We start from the raw sequence: 20,034 nt of genomic DNA, 5'->3' as shown, positions 1-20,034 counted from the left end.
TTAGGTTTATTGACCATGAAAGAAGCTGTCTGTCAGGGAATGTAACCCCTGCCTGAGTGTTACATAAGAGCCTTTTGAAATGTGAATGTAAATATGGAGCAGTCATGTTACAGTTGGTCTTCTTCTTTAACTTTACATACTCCAAAGCTTTTTTATCAGTTTCACTATCCAAACAATTATCCAAACTGTAACATTAAAAAAGGTCACTTGCATGTTTTAGGTCTGGTCTAACTTACCACCTTGCAATGTGACACAGTGTAATATGTGGCCACAATATTGTGCCGTTTGTTTACTGTGCTTAAAATCCACTTTTACTGGACAGTTAGTGGAAGTCTTCCCCCTCCCACCAGAAGAGCCATATGACAGCTTAACAAAGAAAGCTTCTCAGACAACATCACCAAGAGCTAGTGTCTGAATCTCACTGGCTGAAAATAGTACCGCTGTTAACTGTGGGTTATACATTTGCTGTGATAAGCTGCTTTTCCCAGCTGTGACTATTCTTATTCATTGAAATACAACAGTGACATGTATGCTTTGAATGTTATTGGTTGGCTGATGACCTAACACTTACAGTACAGTTGTTTGGACTCCACCTGCTGTGTCTTTTACACATTGATTAGTTGGTTAATTAATCAATGCATTCTGTTACACCTGATTTATAAAGAGAATAATACTAATTTAGAGTGTTGTGTCCATGACAAAAGCTGGACCATCTTGTCCAGAGGGTGATCATCACAAATCAAAATTTTAGTTGTTGTATAAGTTAAAGCAGTTGGTAGGCCTAATGCAGCCTGTGAGATTTAGTGAAATAATGTACTACTCTGCATTGTTATTGAAACAACGACCTAGCTGACTGTATGTAATACATACTTAATTGTAATTACTTTTCAGTAAAAGTAGTGTTCAGTAGGATACTGGCTGAACCCAAACATGTGAAAGTATGGACAAACTGGTTTAAATGGGGCCCACTTGTTGATAGGCTACAACAAAATCTCATCATGACTATCAGACCCAGCCTGGAGAATCAAACAAAACCGTGCATATTGAATTGCATGCCTTTCTTCATGATTTGTCTCAGGAGCATTTTGCTTTTCCCGCTCTGCCTGTCTCCTCTGAAAATTGTGGACTCCATGCAAGAATTGTAGGCGTGAAACTTTCCCTCAACTTTTCCTCCCTCCCACGGCCAATAACAGGGCTGGCTGCAATGTATGGACTACTCTGATTTGCCCGGGTCTCCTGTCCGCGGAGTGAGTGACAGCCCTGGGGGAAAGACTTTAGTGTTGCTCCGTTGGACTTGAAGGGGTTCTACGTGACGACTGGAAGAGCGGGCAGCAGTTCTGAACGGAGGCGCGGTGGTGCAGGACAGTTCAGAAAAGCAGAGAGGAGAGGAGCTGTGCGGGAGAGACGGCTGCCCATCCGTCAACTAGCCGGAGGAACGCACACTAACAAACCCTTATGGCTGCTTGAGAAATAACGATACACCCCCCCTCCCCTTTTTTCTCTTTCTCTGGGACTTTTTGCTTTTTAGTATTGTCCTGACCAGAAGTTGTTGCAAGTCTAATTAGTTGCTCCAAGTTGAAAAGTGAATCCACTTGCCGTGGACGTCTCTGGCGGTCATGGATACCCATATAAGATGGAAAGTTAAACGGAGGATAAGGGACGCCCAAATCACTTTAGCGGTGATTCTGCTTTTTGTCACATCGCAAGCAAGTTCAGGTAAGATGCGGCTGTAAGGTTTGTGGATGGAGTTCGGAGCTACGCTGCGCTGAAGAAAAAAGTTTGGGTTATTGTGGATCACTGTGATGTCCGCCCCTCTTCCTAAACTCATCTTTGTGTCTTTATTGGTGCCTTAATGTATTCAGCTTGGTCTGTCCGAAACTATGGGACTTGTCAAAGTATCAAAAGTTTCCGAAATAACTCGTATTCTTTCGAGAAAGACTCATTTGCAACTGGCATCTTATTGTTTCTGAGGTAGCCTACTGGTCTAATTTAAAGTTGTGCAAATGTTTTCTACTGCAAATAAAGATGTAATGCCTGAATAATCCTAATGGCTTCTTGGGGCAAAGTGTACATGCATTAAATCATAGTGTACAGTATGTTCCTGACTTACAAACAAAATATATTTTTCAGTTGCCACTTTAAGAAGGTTTTAAATTTGTGTTTTGCATTTTGCAGACTTATTATTAAGTTGTAACCTAATAGCAAACTGTCTGTGGTGCAGATCAAGGAAGTCTTAACTTAAAAAATAAACTTGATGACAGGGATGAGCATACTTTTCATAAGAGGGAGGGGCTCATCTGAAGTGGTAGGGTGGAGCCGCCCAAAGACTGACATCAGTTTTTAAAGCCCAGGGCCCTTTGCTAAGTCTCAAAACCCCATATCTCCACATAATTCGTAGTAACAGTTATATAACATAGAGTGTGAAAACATCAATGTAAAAGTGTGGCATTTCATTTAAACATCCGTTGAACCCAGTCTGCAAATAGAAGAGGAAGAGGACTTTTTCTTTGTTTTTAAATATACCATTAGACACTTTTGAGGGTCACTGTGTCCCATGGGTGTTCAGAGGTCACGAAGTGCTGTGGTAGTGGGCTCTGGTCTACGTGTATTATTAGCACCTTAAGACTGCCTGGCATGGTTGGTGGTCTGCTGTCTGCTGTGAGGCTCTGACACAGGACTTTAAGGTGAACAGGTGGCTTCTTCTGTCTGCTTCATGGACAGTGAGAACTTGTCCAAGATTGTGCTGATGCTATGAATGTGATGTAGTGCCTCACCGAGTCAGATGACAACTATATTAATGAATTACTGCAGCCTGTTTATTTCATGTTGCCTATAAACACTGGTTGTTAATTGAACACAACATAGGTCACGGTACAACGGCTGGATCCAGATATGGGTCATTTTCGATTACAGAGGAGGAGTTGGACTGGAGTTGATGTAAGAGAAATTGGGACTGATTCCATTTTGATGCTGCAAGCTGGATTTAATCAGCTGCTAATACCGAGGGAGAGAAACCAGGGTATTGTAAGTGATCCTCAAGGGGCTGTACAATTCCTGAAACTTGACACTTGACACATGCCGAATGGGAAATAATGGATGACTAGCAACATGCCAACTACATGCAAGTTTTATGTAAAGTAGTTATCTTGTTCTTGAAGTTTAAGATTTTCACTTTTTTCACATTTAAGTTCAGTTAAGCATCAGGTACTGTATAATATTGAATTAAACTCAGTTTTTGTTTTAATATAAATTTGAATTTACACTAATGTCAAATAACGATAAAATGTCACTTTTGCATGTATCTGTCCCATATATGTATACAGACAGTAATTGGAGACAATTAGCCAGTTTGTAAGCAGTTAAAGATCTCTTGATCCAAAAAACATGACCTCTTAGCCTCAGGGAGGACCTGGATGTGCATGCATCGGAAAGCCTGCAGAGGCCTGTCCAGACACACCAGCACTGGTTTGCTATACACTCTATACTGTGATAAAATGCAGGTATAGCTGAAATATTTACAGACTTTTATTTTTACATTAAACTGAAATTAAAAGAAAAGTTATTGGGAGACTATAATAAGAGAGACCACACAGTTTATAGAGTTTATGTTACAACCTGGTATTACAATAATGTTTGACAACTGTTTCATTTAATACAGTAACTAGTTCCACAATTGATTTCAACTCCCAGATCTGCTATAAACTCAGACTTCAAATCTCTTATGAAATAATTAAAATATTTTATAATAACTTTTTTTTAATCTACATTAAGTTAGTCTTTTAGCTAAATAGCACTAAAAAGCTATGCAAATCCTACCTGTAGCCATTAAAATGTAATAATTTGTTTTAATTTATAAAGCTGCATTCATTTTGGTGATTTTTTTTTCACCACCTGGAGGCAGCAGAACAAGCTGGAAACACAACACTGACAATCACTTTATAAAGTCCAATGTGTTAGCAAACAGTTGCCTATGTATACATCCAGCAAACACAAATCAGCATTAGCATTCCTTTGGAGCTGTATGTCTGACTGGCACAAGTCAGTCAATAAGTTTAACATTCACTTTCCTTCAATCTCTGTTTGGGCTCATCTCTCTGGGTCTTTAGCTTGCTCCACAGTGCTAACTGGCTAACTTGTTGCTAACTGTGTCTATGCTGTCTGGTGCTGGGGAAGTAGGGTACAGTTGGTTTACCTTTGCTTTTTTCACTGAAAACAGCTGCCTGCTGCTGCTTGAAACCAGATGGATAAGAACAGTGACTGTGAAAAAAAACAATAAAGTTGTGGGCTGTAAAACCAAAACAGTTAGCAGAAAAATGCTAAATGCTCTAAGCTGAGACAAACTGTCGAGTTGAGTGATAATGTTCTGGATGTTTGTCACGTTAGGAAATCTTTCACATTGCACCCAGTCATTTAAATTAAAATTAAAAATGGGTGTAGCTTTATTGCACAGGTTTGCTAAAAAAAGATAAGTCTGCAGTTGAATTAGCTTGTTAGCCTGTTAAACAGTTAGCTGGCTAAAATGAGATGAATAAGCATTTTATGTACTGACAAACCTAACACTATGGATATAAAATATAGAAATATGCCTCTATGTTTGCAGTATGTTCTCAAAGTGTATGAATTTAAAAACAATTTGGACTGAATTGTTTGAAGTTATAGGCAACCTTAGGTCATAGAGGATTAACGCAGCGAATGTAAGTCAAGCTCTATTAGAGAGACTTCAAACCTATGTGTAAAGTGGTAATAACAGAAGGTTTACACGCCATAGAGGTTAAGAATGAGCAGAGGGGTTCAGAGTTCAAAGATGAAGGTTAGGACTTCCACTGCTGTCAGGTTTACAGTTTCAAAGCCTGAAGAAAGAATTCTTGCTGTTGAAGCTCCACTGCTCCTCGTTTCAGTAAGAACCTCTGTCTCTTGGAGGTCAAATACTGTGTAATAATATATTTGTGTCAAATGATTTTCAAGGATAGACTCTGTGCATCAATTTACAGTTTTCAGACTCTGTACTTAACTTGGGAGCAGAAAAGTGATTAAGGTAATAAAGATATTTTGTCTTGTTTCTAACTGGTTTAGGTTTTTGCATTACTGAATGATTACATCCATTCAAATGTAATATACACCCTGGCCTTCTTGTGTGGGACCTCTGTTGTTTTGTAGTTTTTATGACCAGCATACCTGCTGTACTGAAGACCAAATCTACCTTCTTTTTCAAATGGTTTTCTTTGGGTTTCTGCTGAGTTGCTTTTTCTACTTAGTTTCCTCAGTCAATGGACTCTTTTCACAGGTCTCAGAAAGTTAGTTTTGACTCTTTTTGCAGTGGTTTATTATCATTAATTAACTAAAGGTTTTTGCTCAGTTACAAACATTCACACCAGAACCTACTCGTGCAGAGTACTTCAGAAATCAAAAAAAATCCTGAAATAACATTCTTTGAATACCTTGTGCAAATGAAAACAATGATGGATTTTGGCCAAGGCTACTGATGCTAATCGATGACAGTATTGAAAGGATGTGCTAAGGAATAAGCCAGCATGGTCATGATTCAAGAATTATGCTATATATTAGGAGCTGGCATTTGTTTTATCCTTATATTTTAAAGGGATAAACAGAAGAAGGTCTTGCTCTTTCACTGAGCGCCTTCACATCTGGATTCGATAAGTTCCATTGTGCTGTCTGTTAAGCCCTCCAAAACCCCAGAAAAAATGTGTTCCAGATGTTTTCTTCCCATTCTTGGTGGAACAGGGGACCACGAAAAAAATATACTGTTGCATTTTTCAAAAGAAAATACACTATTCTGTGCTGGTTTAACAGAAAATTCCTAATCACATAACATCTGCAACCTTATAGCTGAGTTTGTAAAAATGATAGCAGTGTGCCAGGTTTGTACATACACATCCATGGTCATTAAAGGTTCTTTTTTCTAACTTTATGACAGGGTTAAAGGTTGAATACAGCTGCTCTACAGCTGTTTGTCATTTACAGTCTCTTTATATCTGGACATCTCCTCATCTAAAGGAATTCATATGGATAAGTAAATCTTGCCTTTTTGTCACTGTGTATTAAGTTCTTTATGAGGCAACTAGAGAAGTGCACAGACTTGATTGAATCCACGGAAGATTTTATAAATTGCATAACTTCTAGTGTGCTTTTTTTGTACATTTTAAAGGTTGATCACATCTGGTTGTCCTAAATGATGCTATTGAATAAGGTCCTTTTCATTTTGTTTGTCATATCCATTTATTCAACTGAAATGAAAAGACAAAGATACAGTTGTACCTTCACATCTGGATTCCATAAATTCCACTATGCGAAAAGATACAGTTATGTGTTTTTTTCCCATTAAGAACAGTTGGTTGTGTTGAGATCTGTCAAAATCAAACTTGAAGGCGAAAGGGAAACACATATGTGCCTTTTGAGTTTTCTCACCAAGCTACATGGCAGCCATGAGGCTTGAGACATTGACATCAATCGTTCCGTCAGTAATCATCTCTCAGGCACACATATAACTGTAATTCTTCCCTGGGCTTTCAGTGGGATGTTTCCTACTCACCTGTAAGTGGCAATCCTGAGGTCATGTCCTACTCAATCAGATAAGTGGCAGGGAGAAAAAGTGGCTTCTTGTGTGTGCCTATTGCCATGGTGCTGAGGAAGGAATCTGAGTTAGTTGGACTCTGGAGAAAAACAATGACCCTGCAATTGCATGTGGCAGTTCAAACTGTAAAGGCAGGCTTTGTGAATACGGCCTCTGTAAATCAGCTCTGAAGCCTGATAGCAACATGGGAGATAAAGCAAAATATGTGGGGCAAGTTTCTGACCCTATGTCAGAGTTAAGGAGATCCTTTGTGCAGCACAAAAAGTGCATTATTTGCCACAGTATCGTCTATTCCTTTCCAGACGAATTAAGGGTCAAATAATTGTTCCTGCTCAATGGTCTACTGTACTTATGGCACAGTGGGCTTGAGTTGAAGCCAGATACAGAAGTTTTTTTCTTCAGGTGTTGCTTGCCCAAAGCTAGTATCTGCTAGAAAAACACCCAGGCAACAATAGATCATTTGTCTTTTACTCCCTGGCAGACAAAAAGGGAACCGAATGGAGGCAGTGGTGTTTTGACAATGTCAACAGGAACACATCAGTGATGTAAAAGTTGAATTTGCTACCTCATGATGCAACTCCCATAAGTGAATTTCATTTTTAACTAGGGGTGGGGACAAATAATCGAGTGTTACACTGCAAATTATTTGTTTCTTACCTAGATAAAAACACTTAGCTTTAGAAGTGTTAGATAATTTACCTTGTGAATTTAGTGAATAAGAGTGAATTTCTTATTTCAAGTGTTCAACTTTACACTATAATCTTAAATCAAGCAAGCTTGTCAAGCGAAATTATCTTGCTGCATGGACAGACAATTTCACTTGTTTTGAGTACCGTTTCCCTCAGAGTTAGTGCTTTCATCTTGTTTTTAGACACCCGTTTTTTGCAGTGTAGATGTTTTGCGATTCTCTCTAGAACGATTCGATGCTCGATTCAGGTAATAATCGCTTTTTTTTTTTCAAATGTGTTGATTTTTATTTATAAGTGACTGTCTCCAGACATGTACAAATCAGAAAACTGTGACTGACAGGGGATGGGGTAATGGAAAACAACTTATAGTTAAGGCAAGAGTGTGGGAAAAGGAAAAAATAAAAAATATTTTATAAATATACACATGATCTAATAAGCCATACTGTACATAAAATAATTTGGCGAAACACATATAGTCTTTTCATCTACTTTATGACATGACATCTCACCACCTCATGTTTCATGTTCTAAGAAGCCAATTGTCCACCTTTAAACATGACTGAGCCTCTGGTGGAAGATTACTGTGTGAGAAGGTGACTTTCACAAGCATGTTCAAGGCTTAAGTATGGAGTGATGATAAAATAAAAATCTCAGTAGACAAAACTTTTCATTAAAACTGTGTCAAAATCTAAGCTGTGTCTAGCTGCTTTGTCTAGGAAGTGATTAGCAAACTGAGTAGCAAACTCAGATTTATAAGTACATTCTTTTAAATCATGCATGGAAATATATATAAAAAATTGTTGCATTCAGATGCATCAATCATCGCTTTAGAATCGAATTGTCGGCTTCTGACTCGGAATCAAATCATATCCCCAAAAAGTAAAGGTCACTCATAAAGTGAGGGCCAAATTGATTCCCACCCCTATTTTTAACAATATGCTTTGTTGCGGCGTAGTTCATGGCAGAGTGAAAAGTTAAGTCTGGTCCAGGCTCACACGCCGAGCATTCACTTCAGCTGGGAAACAGTGCTTTTCTGTGTAATGGGGTATTATATTTGAGCATGGAAAGCAATGTGTGACTCATCCTTTCCAACCCCATTCCCCCGTCCCCGGCCCGAGCTTAGCCACAGCTAGGGCAGTAGGAATACAGAGTGGAAGCATTTCTTTCCTACTAGGGGAGATGCAATGCTGGTCACTACAGAAACTTCTCCGTCATCAGCTGTATTCTATTTTACTTTATTAGGTGATGAAATGGGTCAGAATGGAAAGGCAAAATTAAATCAAGACTTCAAGTTTCTGCGTATTCAGCAGTATCTTGCAATTATGCCTTGGGCTTCGTTAATTTGGTTTTGTTATAACAAGGAGTTTGACCTCAGTTTGTGCTTAAGCACGAGCTGAAAGATATGTGTTCACAATGGATAAAGCAAAACGAAGTGTTTTGGGCCCAAAAAAACTGTGATATTGGCTACATCTCTAAAAGTTCAACAATAATTGTATTGACCGTGTATGTAGCCTAACCGAAACTAGGCTTGCACGATTAATCATTATAAACTTGCGATCTCAATTCACCCTGTTTACGATTACATTTTTAAATAACTTTTTTTGATTTAGTTTATAATGACTTTGTTCTCATTTAATTTTACTAGCCGACTGCATCACAATCGCTACTACTGTCATCTGTGAGTTTTAAACAGACTGCTTTCTCATGAAACTTAATTGTTAAAACAAATTTTGTAGGAGTGGTAGTACATAAATGTAATTTCTAGGAGACAAGGTTGGTTTTGCAGCTCTCGCAGCTTTTTTTTTTTAACTTAACCATGGAGATGAAGACAGAAGCAGATTTTGATGATTCATAGTTGACGACTCAGGTGAATTGTCTTACTGGCAGCCAGGCAATTTATTCGCACAGTAACGCTTGTTCACCCACAGAGTTTATGTTTCATAAGTACGACACAAGTTAAAGTGTCAGCAGGAGATGAATTGACGGTTGATTTGGCTGTCATTGCACCCGGGCAACATTTTTGGCACTACATGATATGGCAAGCTCTCCTTACTCCAGGCTGCAATTCCAGTTGTCGGTTGTTATCACTACCACAAGAACAAGGATTGATAACCTAAATGTTCCGTTTATTTTTCACATTTTTGCGTTGTGTCATTATTTCCACACCTTACTGAAGCTGTGCCAATACTTCTTTTTTTTTTAACTCTGCCCATCCTGTCTTTGTGATTTCCTTTCCCTTTAAACATTGTTGATGCAAAATGATTGCTTATGCATCAGGCAATGGCTGCTTTTGATGTATTACCTACATTTACTTCCTGTTTGTCTCAGGTTGTCAATATCTTCAACAGGGGGTTTAAAACAAAAAATTGCAATGTCTTAACATGAATCCACCATATTATTAGCTAATATAAATCAGCCTATTTGGGATATAATGCTTATAGGCGTACTGGTGTAAAGATAGTCACTAAGATATAGTTAATCCTGAGGATTCGCTGTGCCCCATGTATGGTTTTTTATTATTAAATCATGATTCATGAAATCAGGGCAACAAATATTTGAATAACTTAGTATTATATGCGTCAAAAAGGTATGTATGAAGGCTTTAGGCTGCCCATACATTGTTGGCACAGCTCATTATGCCACCAACATTTTGTAGGGGGTCCCTGGTCGGTCTCTTTCTCAGTTAAAGGGTCTTTGGGTAGAAACACGTTGGACCCCTGCCATTTTTGAATGGAACAATATTAGTCCAGAAGCCTTTCTGGATTTTAAATGGGAATTTTGGTGCTTTTACAAAGTAGTTGGACATAAGATATTCTTGTAGATCATTTTAAATTGTGGATATTCATCTACTCTTATTGCTGAGTATTGGTGTCAAGTTTTTGATTATTTGGACTGGGTAAAAAGGTTGATGAAAGTCTTTCTCTGTGAAAAAACACTGCATATTTGGATTGATACCCTTAAAGCCCCTGGCACACCAACCAGATGGCCAACCCTCGGCAGAAAAGATAGATGAACTGATCAGCCTCCCCGAGTTGGTCAAAAAAGAGCCTCGGAACACACCAAAGCAACTAGACGTATGACGTCTCCATAACAGCAAGTGGCGCTAATCTTTATTGTGGCCCCAACGCATCACGTGGGTCTGGCTTCTCCGTAAATTCTAAGCCAGACTGTCATGGCGGCTTGTTCAGAATACGATCTCATATTATACTGAAATAGTTCACTGAAACGTGTTTCTAAAAACATTTTAAGCGAGAAATAGGCCATGCAGTTGCTGAATCTGTCATCATTTCAAATCGTCAGCTTAAAAGATTTTTGTCAGAGTTTGAGAGACTCTAGTCACGCTCACACTCCTCGTTTCTAGGTTAGCCTTCCACCAATCAGATTGGTCATTTGAGTTTGACTGCCGGCATTTCCCGCCTTCCAATTAAGCATGTCAGGTCAGCCAAAATGAAGGCCGACGGCTCCTCCAATGGACGACAGCACAGAACACACAGCGAACAGACTCGAGTCACTGCCTATGATCGGGTTAGTGTGTCATGGCCTTAAGAGGCACGGAAATGTGCCACTTAGGTTTGATGATTTGTGTGTCGGTGCTAGAAAGTCCTTAATAAAATGCAAAGCTTCCTTATTGTGCATGCTTTCATTTGTGTTAGATCCAGTTTTAGTGCTTTGTGTCCAGGGTGGGAAATTCTCTTTTTTGCCCAATGCCCAATTTTACCGGCCACTTTTTCCGGAATTCAAATTTATAAAAGAAAGTGCACTAGCATATTTTTAATGGCTTCAATACATTATACAGTACATATGTATTATTAATACATATTTTATTAATATAAGTAAAATGATTGATTGTAAAGTGATTAAAGTAAAAAAAAAAATGAAAGTCTTTACTGCCACACTGCTCCTGGAGTCCCATCTTTGTATGGCTTGATATGAGACTTGGATGTCTTTTATTGCCTCTAATTTAAGGTTAGATTTTTCTTTAAAAAACAAATTGTCTTCATTTTCTGAAGACGAGTAGATTTGACAATAAGTACAGTGCATGGACTGGCCGTCTGTAAGGTAGGCTATAGGGTTGTGCCGACAGACAGTTGCTACTGCTGAGTCAGTGGCAAGCCTCCTAAAACGGGGATAGGTTGCCACATTTTTTAAACCAATATCACGGACTAGCGCTTTTAAACAGACTGTATAAAATAGGTTTTAAAACGCTCCCAAGCGCTGCAACGCTCTCCCTTCTCTTCATTGAGGCCTCTATCTTTACAAGGCTTGTTGTGATGCGCAATGTGCAATAGGTGCCAAAACTATCAAGTAAAGATCCCTAGTTTTCGTCTTTGTCAATGGTTTCATAAAGCAAATAACGTTATATCTTTCCGACCATTACATTTCTCGTAGTGTATGGTTTCCAACTGGGAATCCAGAAATTCCGACATTCCATGTCAAATTGAACACAACAAACCAACAGTCCGTGCCCCTCGCCTGGCATCATGGCGGGACCGAAAGTCGGAGGAAAGCGGGAGAGTCTTTTCGATTTTGTATGTCAAAAGCAAGTGCCTTTCAGTGGAAGGTGGTAACATATGTGTACAGTTTATTACAGGGAAACATCGCACGGAATTGAAAGTAGCCTACATTTGAGAAACGAACACAAGGAGGCTAACCTAGCTTACTATAAGAAGGTAAAGGAGAACACCAAGCCCCCTTTGCCCGAAACATAACCCCGGTAACGTTACGGGCATGGATGTATGGATACGTAGGGCCAGCAGCATGACGGAGACAACCGCAGGACAGAGAACACAGGCGGGCTGTCACCAGCGACCCGGTACCTGGTTGGTAAATACACATGAATACCAAAATCTGGAGGAACGTGGGTTAATACGTGGATTAATACTGGCATGTCTACCCAACTGTGTGAGTCGAGACTTTTAAAAAGTTCGCCACTTTACTCGAACCAAAGTTTAAAACACCTGTTAATATCTGTGCTCATCGTCATATGTACATTGTCTGTACTGGTGTTATTCTTGAATACATTGTGAATACATTTTTTTTTTAAATTGTATGATATTTTTGTTGAGTTATCACACATATATACTTACACATATATATAATACTTTTTTCTGACCTTTTTTGAATCCCCTGACAGATAACCCATATTACAAAAAAGACTAAAAGTAATAAAAACTAAACTAAAACTAAGCATTTTGATAAAATAAAAACTAAACTAAAAACTAAACTAGCAACCCTGCTTTAAAAAACTAATTAAAACTAAACTGACTAGTGCCAATTTGTTTTGTTTTGTCATGGTCAAAAAAATTGTGGCAGAGAATTGTGATATCAGTTCTAAGCAAGAAAATCGTGATTCATAATTTTCCCCGAATCGTGCAGGCTGGTGCGCCACCGGCACCATTTGCTGTTTGTGTCGTGGTATTTGGTGCTGGAATAATGGAATAATGGTTCTTTTATGTCAGTGCTGCAGGGCCCTCTTTTATCATAAACTTCACCACAGTCAGCCATCAAAATAATACCTGCTGTGGGAGAGACAGAATGAGGAAAAGATAAACTAGGCAGAGGGAAATAAAGTTGATAATGGAGGTTAGAAAATAAAACTGAAGGAAGCTTTAGTGCAAAAGGAGTAAAAAGTACAAAAGGATGGAATTAGAAGAAGAAGATATGAACAGGCAGAGTAGACCATCACACGTGTGCCTCAAATGTACTGTACCATTCCTGCAGGTTCTTGCTGTAAAATGAGCATTCAGAGCTGCGCCTTGGAATCTCTTGACTCAGTTTTTCCATCTTAGTCTGGGTTGGACGGCAGACAGTGATTTATCTTCACTACTGTGAGCTGCAGTGTGGAGACAGTGAAGTAAACCATCTGGTATTCCCTCTGTTAAAGCAATACGAGTCTGGCTAAAGCACCGAGCCTCAGGGTACACGAGAAGCTCTGGTCAGAAAAACTCTCTGTTTCTTGGATCATCTTTCAGGTGTGTGTGTGTGTGTGTGTGTGTGTGAAGGTCAAAACGGAACATCTCTGGTTGTAAATATGCAACACTTTGAAGAATTTTCGGTTTGTCTTTACATGTGTTTGTGTCAGACTGCTTATCACGTGGTGATCGTGTAATTTTGCAATTAGAGGCTGTGGTGAATCTTTGGCTATCTTATGAATGAGTCAGAAAAAGTCGATAATGACCCGGGAAATGAAGGCATTACGTGAATAAACAAAACAAATCTCACTCTCTGATTTCCTGTTTTGCCTTTTCCTCTGTGCTGCTACTTTCATGTGCAGCTCTCAGCCCCAGTCACTGGGTCAGTGTCCTGAAATGTCTGGAAGACAGCTGGCCGATAAAATGAAACTTAACTTAAACCAGCATGTGAGTTCTTTTACAGACTTCATCTTGCTCAGGTTGGTGTAAACACCAGCCTCAGTTGCCTTTGAGAGTTCTCGCCTTAAAAAAAAACACTGTCCCTGTCATAGTTACACACTTTCCCCTTGCTTGAATTTGTTCTTTATCTTCAAAAGTAGCTGCCAAGATGATGATTGCTTATGCTAATAATTGACTTTAAATTGACATTTAACTGAGCCGTTTTTTCTGAACAGCGCCTATCGTGGCAACAAGTTCTTAGCCTAATAAGCAAGCAGAAGTAGAAAGGAATGTCAGAGAACTGACTCATTGCAGTCAAAGCAATATCTATCTGAAATTAAACCATTAGCCACCAGTAACCACTGACCATGCCAGACCAAGTAGGCTGTAGCAGTAGAGAGTTGAGAATAAGTGTCTCTTATTGGTCATGAATTCAACTTTTCACTTTTAAGAGAAAGAGTTGTTTTTTAAAAGTTACGTAATCTCACTTTACACCATATTCTCGGGGAGCCCCGAATGCATGTACATATTACTATTTTTGAACTTTTTATTTATTTATTTAATCAATATTAACATAAATTTATGGTTTTCTGAATTATTATTATTATTATTATTATTACGATTGATTTCTGGTCAAACCACCCAATCCTTGGTAGGATTTTACAGTTGTACGCCATTCTACTGTAGTTGTGATCTTGTCTTCAGAATTATGTGAGTAGTGCAGTATGTTGCACATGTTGGTGCAACTTGAACCTTACTTTGTGCCTTACTGCAAAGCTTAGGTGTAGAGGAGCAGTAAAAGATTAAGCCGAGTTGCAAAGGTGTGTGAGACCGCTCGCCATTCAGTTTTGTGCTGGCATAAGTTTATTCATGTGTTGCATGTCAGTGTGTGTTCTCTCACAGGATGTGCACTCCATGCAGTGTATGTAATGCGTTCAATCTAGCAAACGTAATGCCTGCGGTATGATTTCCAGGTCTGGTCACATGATTCCAAGAAGCAACAACTTGAGGTCAATGTTGATGGCAGTGTGTCTTGGGCTTTTCTTGTAATCATATTCTTGAAACAGATATCTCGATGCTTAAATATATTTGCATGAGTTTTAAAGGTTTCACGCTGTGTTTTATAGCAGAGGAGGGATGTACTTTTGCAAAAATGTAGTAAAAGTTTATACACTTTTATGAGATGAAACATTAACCTTTAAAGGGAAATGATCAGAGGTACTATTTCCCACTGAAAATGCCAAATATTTAATGGGTGTTGGTTTTAGTCAGGCCTTCTTTCAGGATCCAGGAGGCTTAGCATCTCAGTTACAGGTTATGATGGATCAAAATTAGGCTGTAGCTGAAAACCCAGAAGTGTAATAAATTGAGCTAGAGCATTTTTTATTGCGTATGAATTTTACTTTTCATTTGTGAAAGGATGAATGTCTTACTGTACTTCTTTTAGTAGTCTTGCTGTAAGTAGTTAAAGCCGGGGTCTTAATTGTAACCTGCTGCATTCAACAGTTGGCTTCAGTTAAAGTTTTATAACAGAATCAGGTGAAACATTTTTTTTTTTAACACTATCCCTGTCTGTGATGCGCTCTAGGAGGGGGAAGTCTCTCATTGGGCATTCTTGTTTTTGGCTGTGCTGGTTTCCAAGAGAGTCAGGGTCCTCTTTATGGCTGCTAATTACTCCTTGTCCTCAGCGCCAGGTCAAGCATGTGCCTGGAGAGTCCGGCCTCACTTCAGAAAGGGATAGAGGAGGATAGGGGGCAGGGAAAGAGGCAAGAATGTTAATCTCCCCCCTTGCAAAAGTCCTAATTCACTGGTCCGGCACCCCTACTCCTGTCAAATAAAATGGTGCCGCCTGGAGTCACAGTCTTGTTGCAGAATGTGTGTGTGCGGGCGTGCGGGCGCATTTGTAGAATTCAAGGGTACATGGATAGGTTAGGGGAATGGGATCCACCACAGTCTTGGCCTTGAGCCGAGAGGAGGATTATGAATCTGGCACTCGAGCTACTGTTCAGAGTAAGAGAGAAAAAAGGTAGACAGAAAGTGTAGTAGGGTAGGGAATGGAAGATATTTGCAAATCCACACCACGCCCACTCGTCTCTTCAACAATCGGTTGTATTGTCGTAAGTTTCACCACACATCTTAAAATAATTCACACTTAAACTACATACTTTTATGAACTAATTATCCTTCACTATGCTGCAACTTCATCCAGCCCATGTCTGACAAAAACACCCGTAGAAGGCTGAAGACAAAGTTAACAACTCCTCTTTTAGCACAACAAAGACACAACACTTTGCTTACTAATTTTGCACGTAACACTTACAAGTTCCCGCTGTGCACATGGCTCGGGAAGACCTAACTGTGGGAGTAGAAGTGGCTAATTTACACCCACGCCATCTAAGCGTTTTATCTTCAGAAAGAAAACAATTCTGCAGCATTGAAGATGATGGCTTCATAGCGTTAAACAAGTTTGTGTTATGTAGAGTTTGGGGAAGACAAGTTGGAGTTCAGCTCCTCTAACATGTCCTTTTCTTGTAGTTGTGTTGTAAATGCGTTTACTTACGGACAGCAGAGGTCGTGTGGCTGATCAGAGCGTTAAAGGCATCTTTAAAAGTTTCCCCAGGTTGATGATGGAAGCAACGTGTGGGTAACATGAGAGCCAAAGAAAAGGAGATGTTTTATTTTGCACTTGAAAAAAGCTTCCAAGGAGCGCTAAGGCTTAAAGGATGCACTGTATTTACAGTATTGCTCTTTTATTTCAGGCCGTTGCGAGAAAGTAGTAAGGGCAGAAGGCGTAAAGAGGGACGGTAGGAAATGAACACAAGACCGTGTCACATAAACAGTTTCTGTTTATCGGCAGAGAACCTGCCTCTTGGATGTGAGGGGCTGTGGTCAGAGGGAAATGTATGTTTAGCATGTCTCGAGGGAACTGCCATGCTAAGTGGGTAAACATCTCAGCTTAAATAGGTACGACGGAGACCCACACCTGTGGCTTAGGATGTGGTCAGGACAGCTTCCGCTGGACTGTTGACTGCCCCTGACAGAAATTCATGAATGAAGGTGTGTAAGGAAGGATAGGTCCAAGAGGGAGGGGAACAGAGCGGATAATGCTTGAGTGATAAACTCTCTAAAGTGCCCGTTGCTTTATTGGAAAAGACATTTGATGTCCTCAGATGGGTTTTTGAGAGGTCAATTGTTTTTGTGGTTTGCATCCGGACAGAGATATATTATGCTATCCTTTCACCTTCCATCTCTTTTCCTGTAAGCAGCTAATTGGCCATTTCCACCTGGCTCACCTCCAGATGACCCAGAAGGGGCCCTGTGGTTGCTTTTAGATCCATCAGGGGATGCAAAAACCTTGGTTGAATATAATGAATGAAACAGATTTCGTGTGGAAGGATAAGGAAATTTGAAAATGGAAATGAGAAAGTGGAACACGCTTGATTCCATTTGATGGAAGGAAATGAGTGCTTCTCAGGTGTGGAATGATGGGACGTCCCAATGACAATTTATTTCCTTCCCAAAAAAGCTGCTGATCTTCATGGGATTAGTATGTGTCAATGGGGATTAGCAAAAGCAACACTCCTCAGCAGGGGTCGTGACACAGTTAGCATCGACTGGATGCTCTCACAGACTTGCCCCTTATCTTCTTTCTCTGTGGTGCTGAGCTGGCTGGTGTTAATATGCTCTTGGTATTGTTATTATGACAGACATATTGTTATGATGTACTCTGTGAGCGTAGGCAACTGTTGGCCAAAGGAACTTAATTGAATAATTCGTCCCTGTTTGCATGTCGTCATTTGTTATGTAATAAAATGTCTGTGGCTTGTTGGGAACATCTGATCAGTGGATGTGGTTTGCGATCAGCCACTGCTGGTGTTTATCTGTAAGGGTTTGGACACTCATGTGTGAAGACAGACTTTACAAAGAAGTTTAAGCGCAATAACAGCATTATGAGCGCCTTCCCACACAAAGAGACACTGCAATGGCAGTGAATGCGTTGCCATGTTGACAGGACGATCTTGAAGTACACCAATGTGAGTATTACGGTTATATGAGGTACAATTTGAAGCGAGTGTACCTGTCACCACCAGTCTCTAGTAGCAGGGCTTATGCAAGGTTGTGTCTATATAAGGAGATGGGGAAGCTGCGTGTTGTAGGGAGAGAATACATGATGGAGATGGAAAGGGGAGGTTATGGCTGGTTGGTTATAATAACAGTCTCAGAATCACAGTCCAACTTTACATGAATGTGATCAGACCTTTATGCTGTAGCTTGGATTTAATGTGACATGTAAGGTCCATCATTTAGACAGTGGTCTAGACAGTGTGTTTAGTTTGTAGGGCAATTAAGCCCTTTCCATGCCTTGTATGGACTCCTTTTGTCAGTGATTGATTGATTTTTTTCCCAAGGGAATAACGCGCTGTTTGAGGATGGCAGGGCAGAGGGACTTACTAACCTGGAAACCCAGGCCCAAATCCAAAAGATTTAAAAAACGTGATAGATCCCTTTCTAGAGTCCGTTCTGGACGACTATAAATACATGGCAGTACAACATGGCGAGCTCCATGGAAGATGTCCCTATGTAAATTAGGGCTCATTCTAAGCTAATGAAAACAGGATATTTAGTTTCAGGTGATTATATACTAACAAAAACATAATTAGGAATATTATATTCCGTTTCTGCCAATAATGACCCTAAGTCCTGGCCTGGAAATCCAGACCCACATCCAAAGGGATTAAGGGTCTGGCATCGAGTAATGAAAGTTGCCCATCTCGGGGGGTGGCACCAAGCGTGCATTTGAAAATCTCGCTGCACGCAGTTAACACTACGACCAGACACAACACCACACGGGGTGACGTAACCACAACCCCATATACCTAGCCACCTGCAAAGCTAACTGGTAGATTAAACTGTCGTCAGCTGTTTAGCTCGCCTCCGGCCCGCCTGTACACCGATGTGATTGGTGCAGCTTGGCTACAAGGTGTAGTTAATGAGCAGCATTACTCCATGCCAGAGTAACTCGCTGAGCAAATTCAAATTGTGCTCTCGAGAACTCTGGATTTCCAGGGTAGGGAATTACCGCAGTGTCAAAGCAGACTGTAGTGGCTTTAACAGGGTACGTTTGCGGCCGGCTGAGACAAGGGAATAAACTATGAGCTTTGCATAGTGGTCCTTGTTAAAAACAGGTTTAAAAGAAAACACTTTATGTGCCAGTTAATGCGTCACTTACTTCTCTTATTTTAATAGCTGAGAAAACCGTAACTCCCCGTCTGTCTCACGGAAACTAATTTAGATTTTAATGAAGGATTTCTATGTTAAAATCTTGCATGAAGTTTGTCCAAAAGATGCAAAATGTAGGCAACTTCTAGAGTTTGAGGAAAAAGGATCGTGCAGTGTCCTGCAATGATGAACAGTTCAGGACAATACCTCTAACACGTGTTTGTTTTCGAATAATTGGGCTGTCTAATAAAGTTTACAATGTTATTTTATTAACATGTTTATTCATACAGTTAAAAGTCAGTCAGTTGTAAAAATTCTGATGCTGAAATTAAGCAGATTTATTCTTTCCCGGGTTTGTATAAGTTCTACACACCCAAGGGTCCCCGTGCTTAATGCTGTATCTTCTGACACCTTTACTCAATCTTTCAGAAGTTTAATGTAGCCATTCAGGCCCCTGAATGCCTTAGTTGCTAAGTGACCAGTGTAAACGGAGAGATTTGAGAGACTATTTTGTTATATCCCATGGCTTGCTCCCACGATCTAACACAGATCAATAAGTGCAAACTCTATATAAGAGATTTTTGATTGACGGATCAATAAGAGCATTTGTAAAAGAACTACATTTCCCAACACTTTGACCCTCTGACATATAATTGCAGAGCGCTCAGAGACCAGCTCATTAAATAATCCTCCCTCATCACCTCATGGTGAATGATATATATATTTTCTGGGCCGGTGGGAGAGTTCCTGTATGTCTCTTCATTATAAGTTGATGACAGACAAAGCTGTCTTTTTTTTAAAAGGTCTCGTGATTCATATATTTCTCTGCTATTACAGATCTGTGTGCCTCTACCTAATATGTCCCCATAAGCACTGTGCCGGGTTCCACTTTTACATCTTGCAGGAATTTAATTGCAGAGTTTGGCCATTGGATAATAGACTTCCTCCAAGACAGGAAGAGTGGGATGGCTTTGGAAAGAGATAGAAAGCGTGAGATGAGAACATCCTGATTAGGAAATCGCCACACACCAAATGTATCTCGCTTAAATCCCATATTTCCTCTCAAAATGCTCTACACACACTTGTCCCAGATTGTCTATTGTGCGTATTAAAAAGGTATAAACTGGTATCAAGTATGTTTAGGCTACATCTTTCATTTCTTGAGTAATCGAAACAAGTTACT

General features: G+C 39.8%; 1 protein-coding gene across 3 annotated transcripts in view; it reads left to right on the top strand.

Moving 5' to 3' along the window:
• The first annotated feature begins 1,283 nt into the window (after positions 1–1,283).
• The window catches only part of col5a1 (procollagen, type V, alpha 1), an 84,876-nt gene continuing 66,125 nt past the window's right edge, over positions 1,284–20,034 (top strand). For 2 of the 3 annotated variants that reach the window (XM_034895607.1, XM_034895606.1), the window contains exon 1: positions 1,284–1,716. In XM_034895607.1, the coding sequence (XP_034751498.1) occupies positions 1,617–1,716 (100 nt within the window). In that variant the 5' untranslated portion in view covers positions 1,284–1,616. The remainder of the gene's footprint in view (positions 1,717–20,034) is intronic. The other variant, XM_034895605.1, reaches the window with a different exon arrangement.

This window comes from Etheostoma cragini, chromosome 16, assembly GCF_013103735.1.
Source record: "Etheostoma cragini isolate CJK2018 chromosome 16, CSU_Ecrag_1.0, whole genome shotgun sequence".
Classification (NCBI taxonomy): Eukaryota; Metazoa; Chordata; class Actinopteri; order Perciformes; family Percidae; genus Etheostoma; species Etheostoma cragini.
This window is presented reverse-complemented; position numbering and strand designations above follow the sequence as displayed.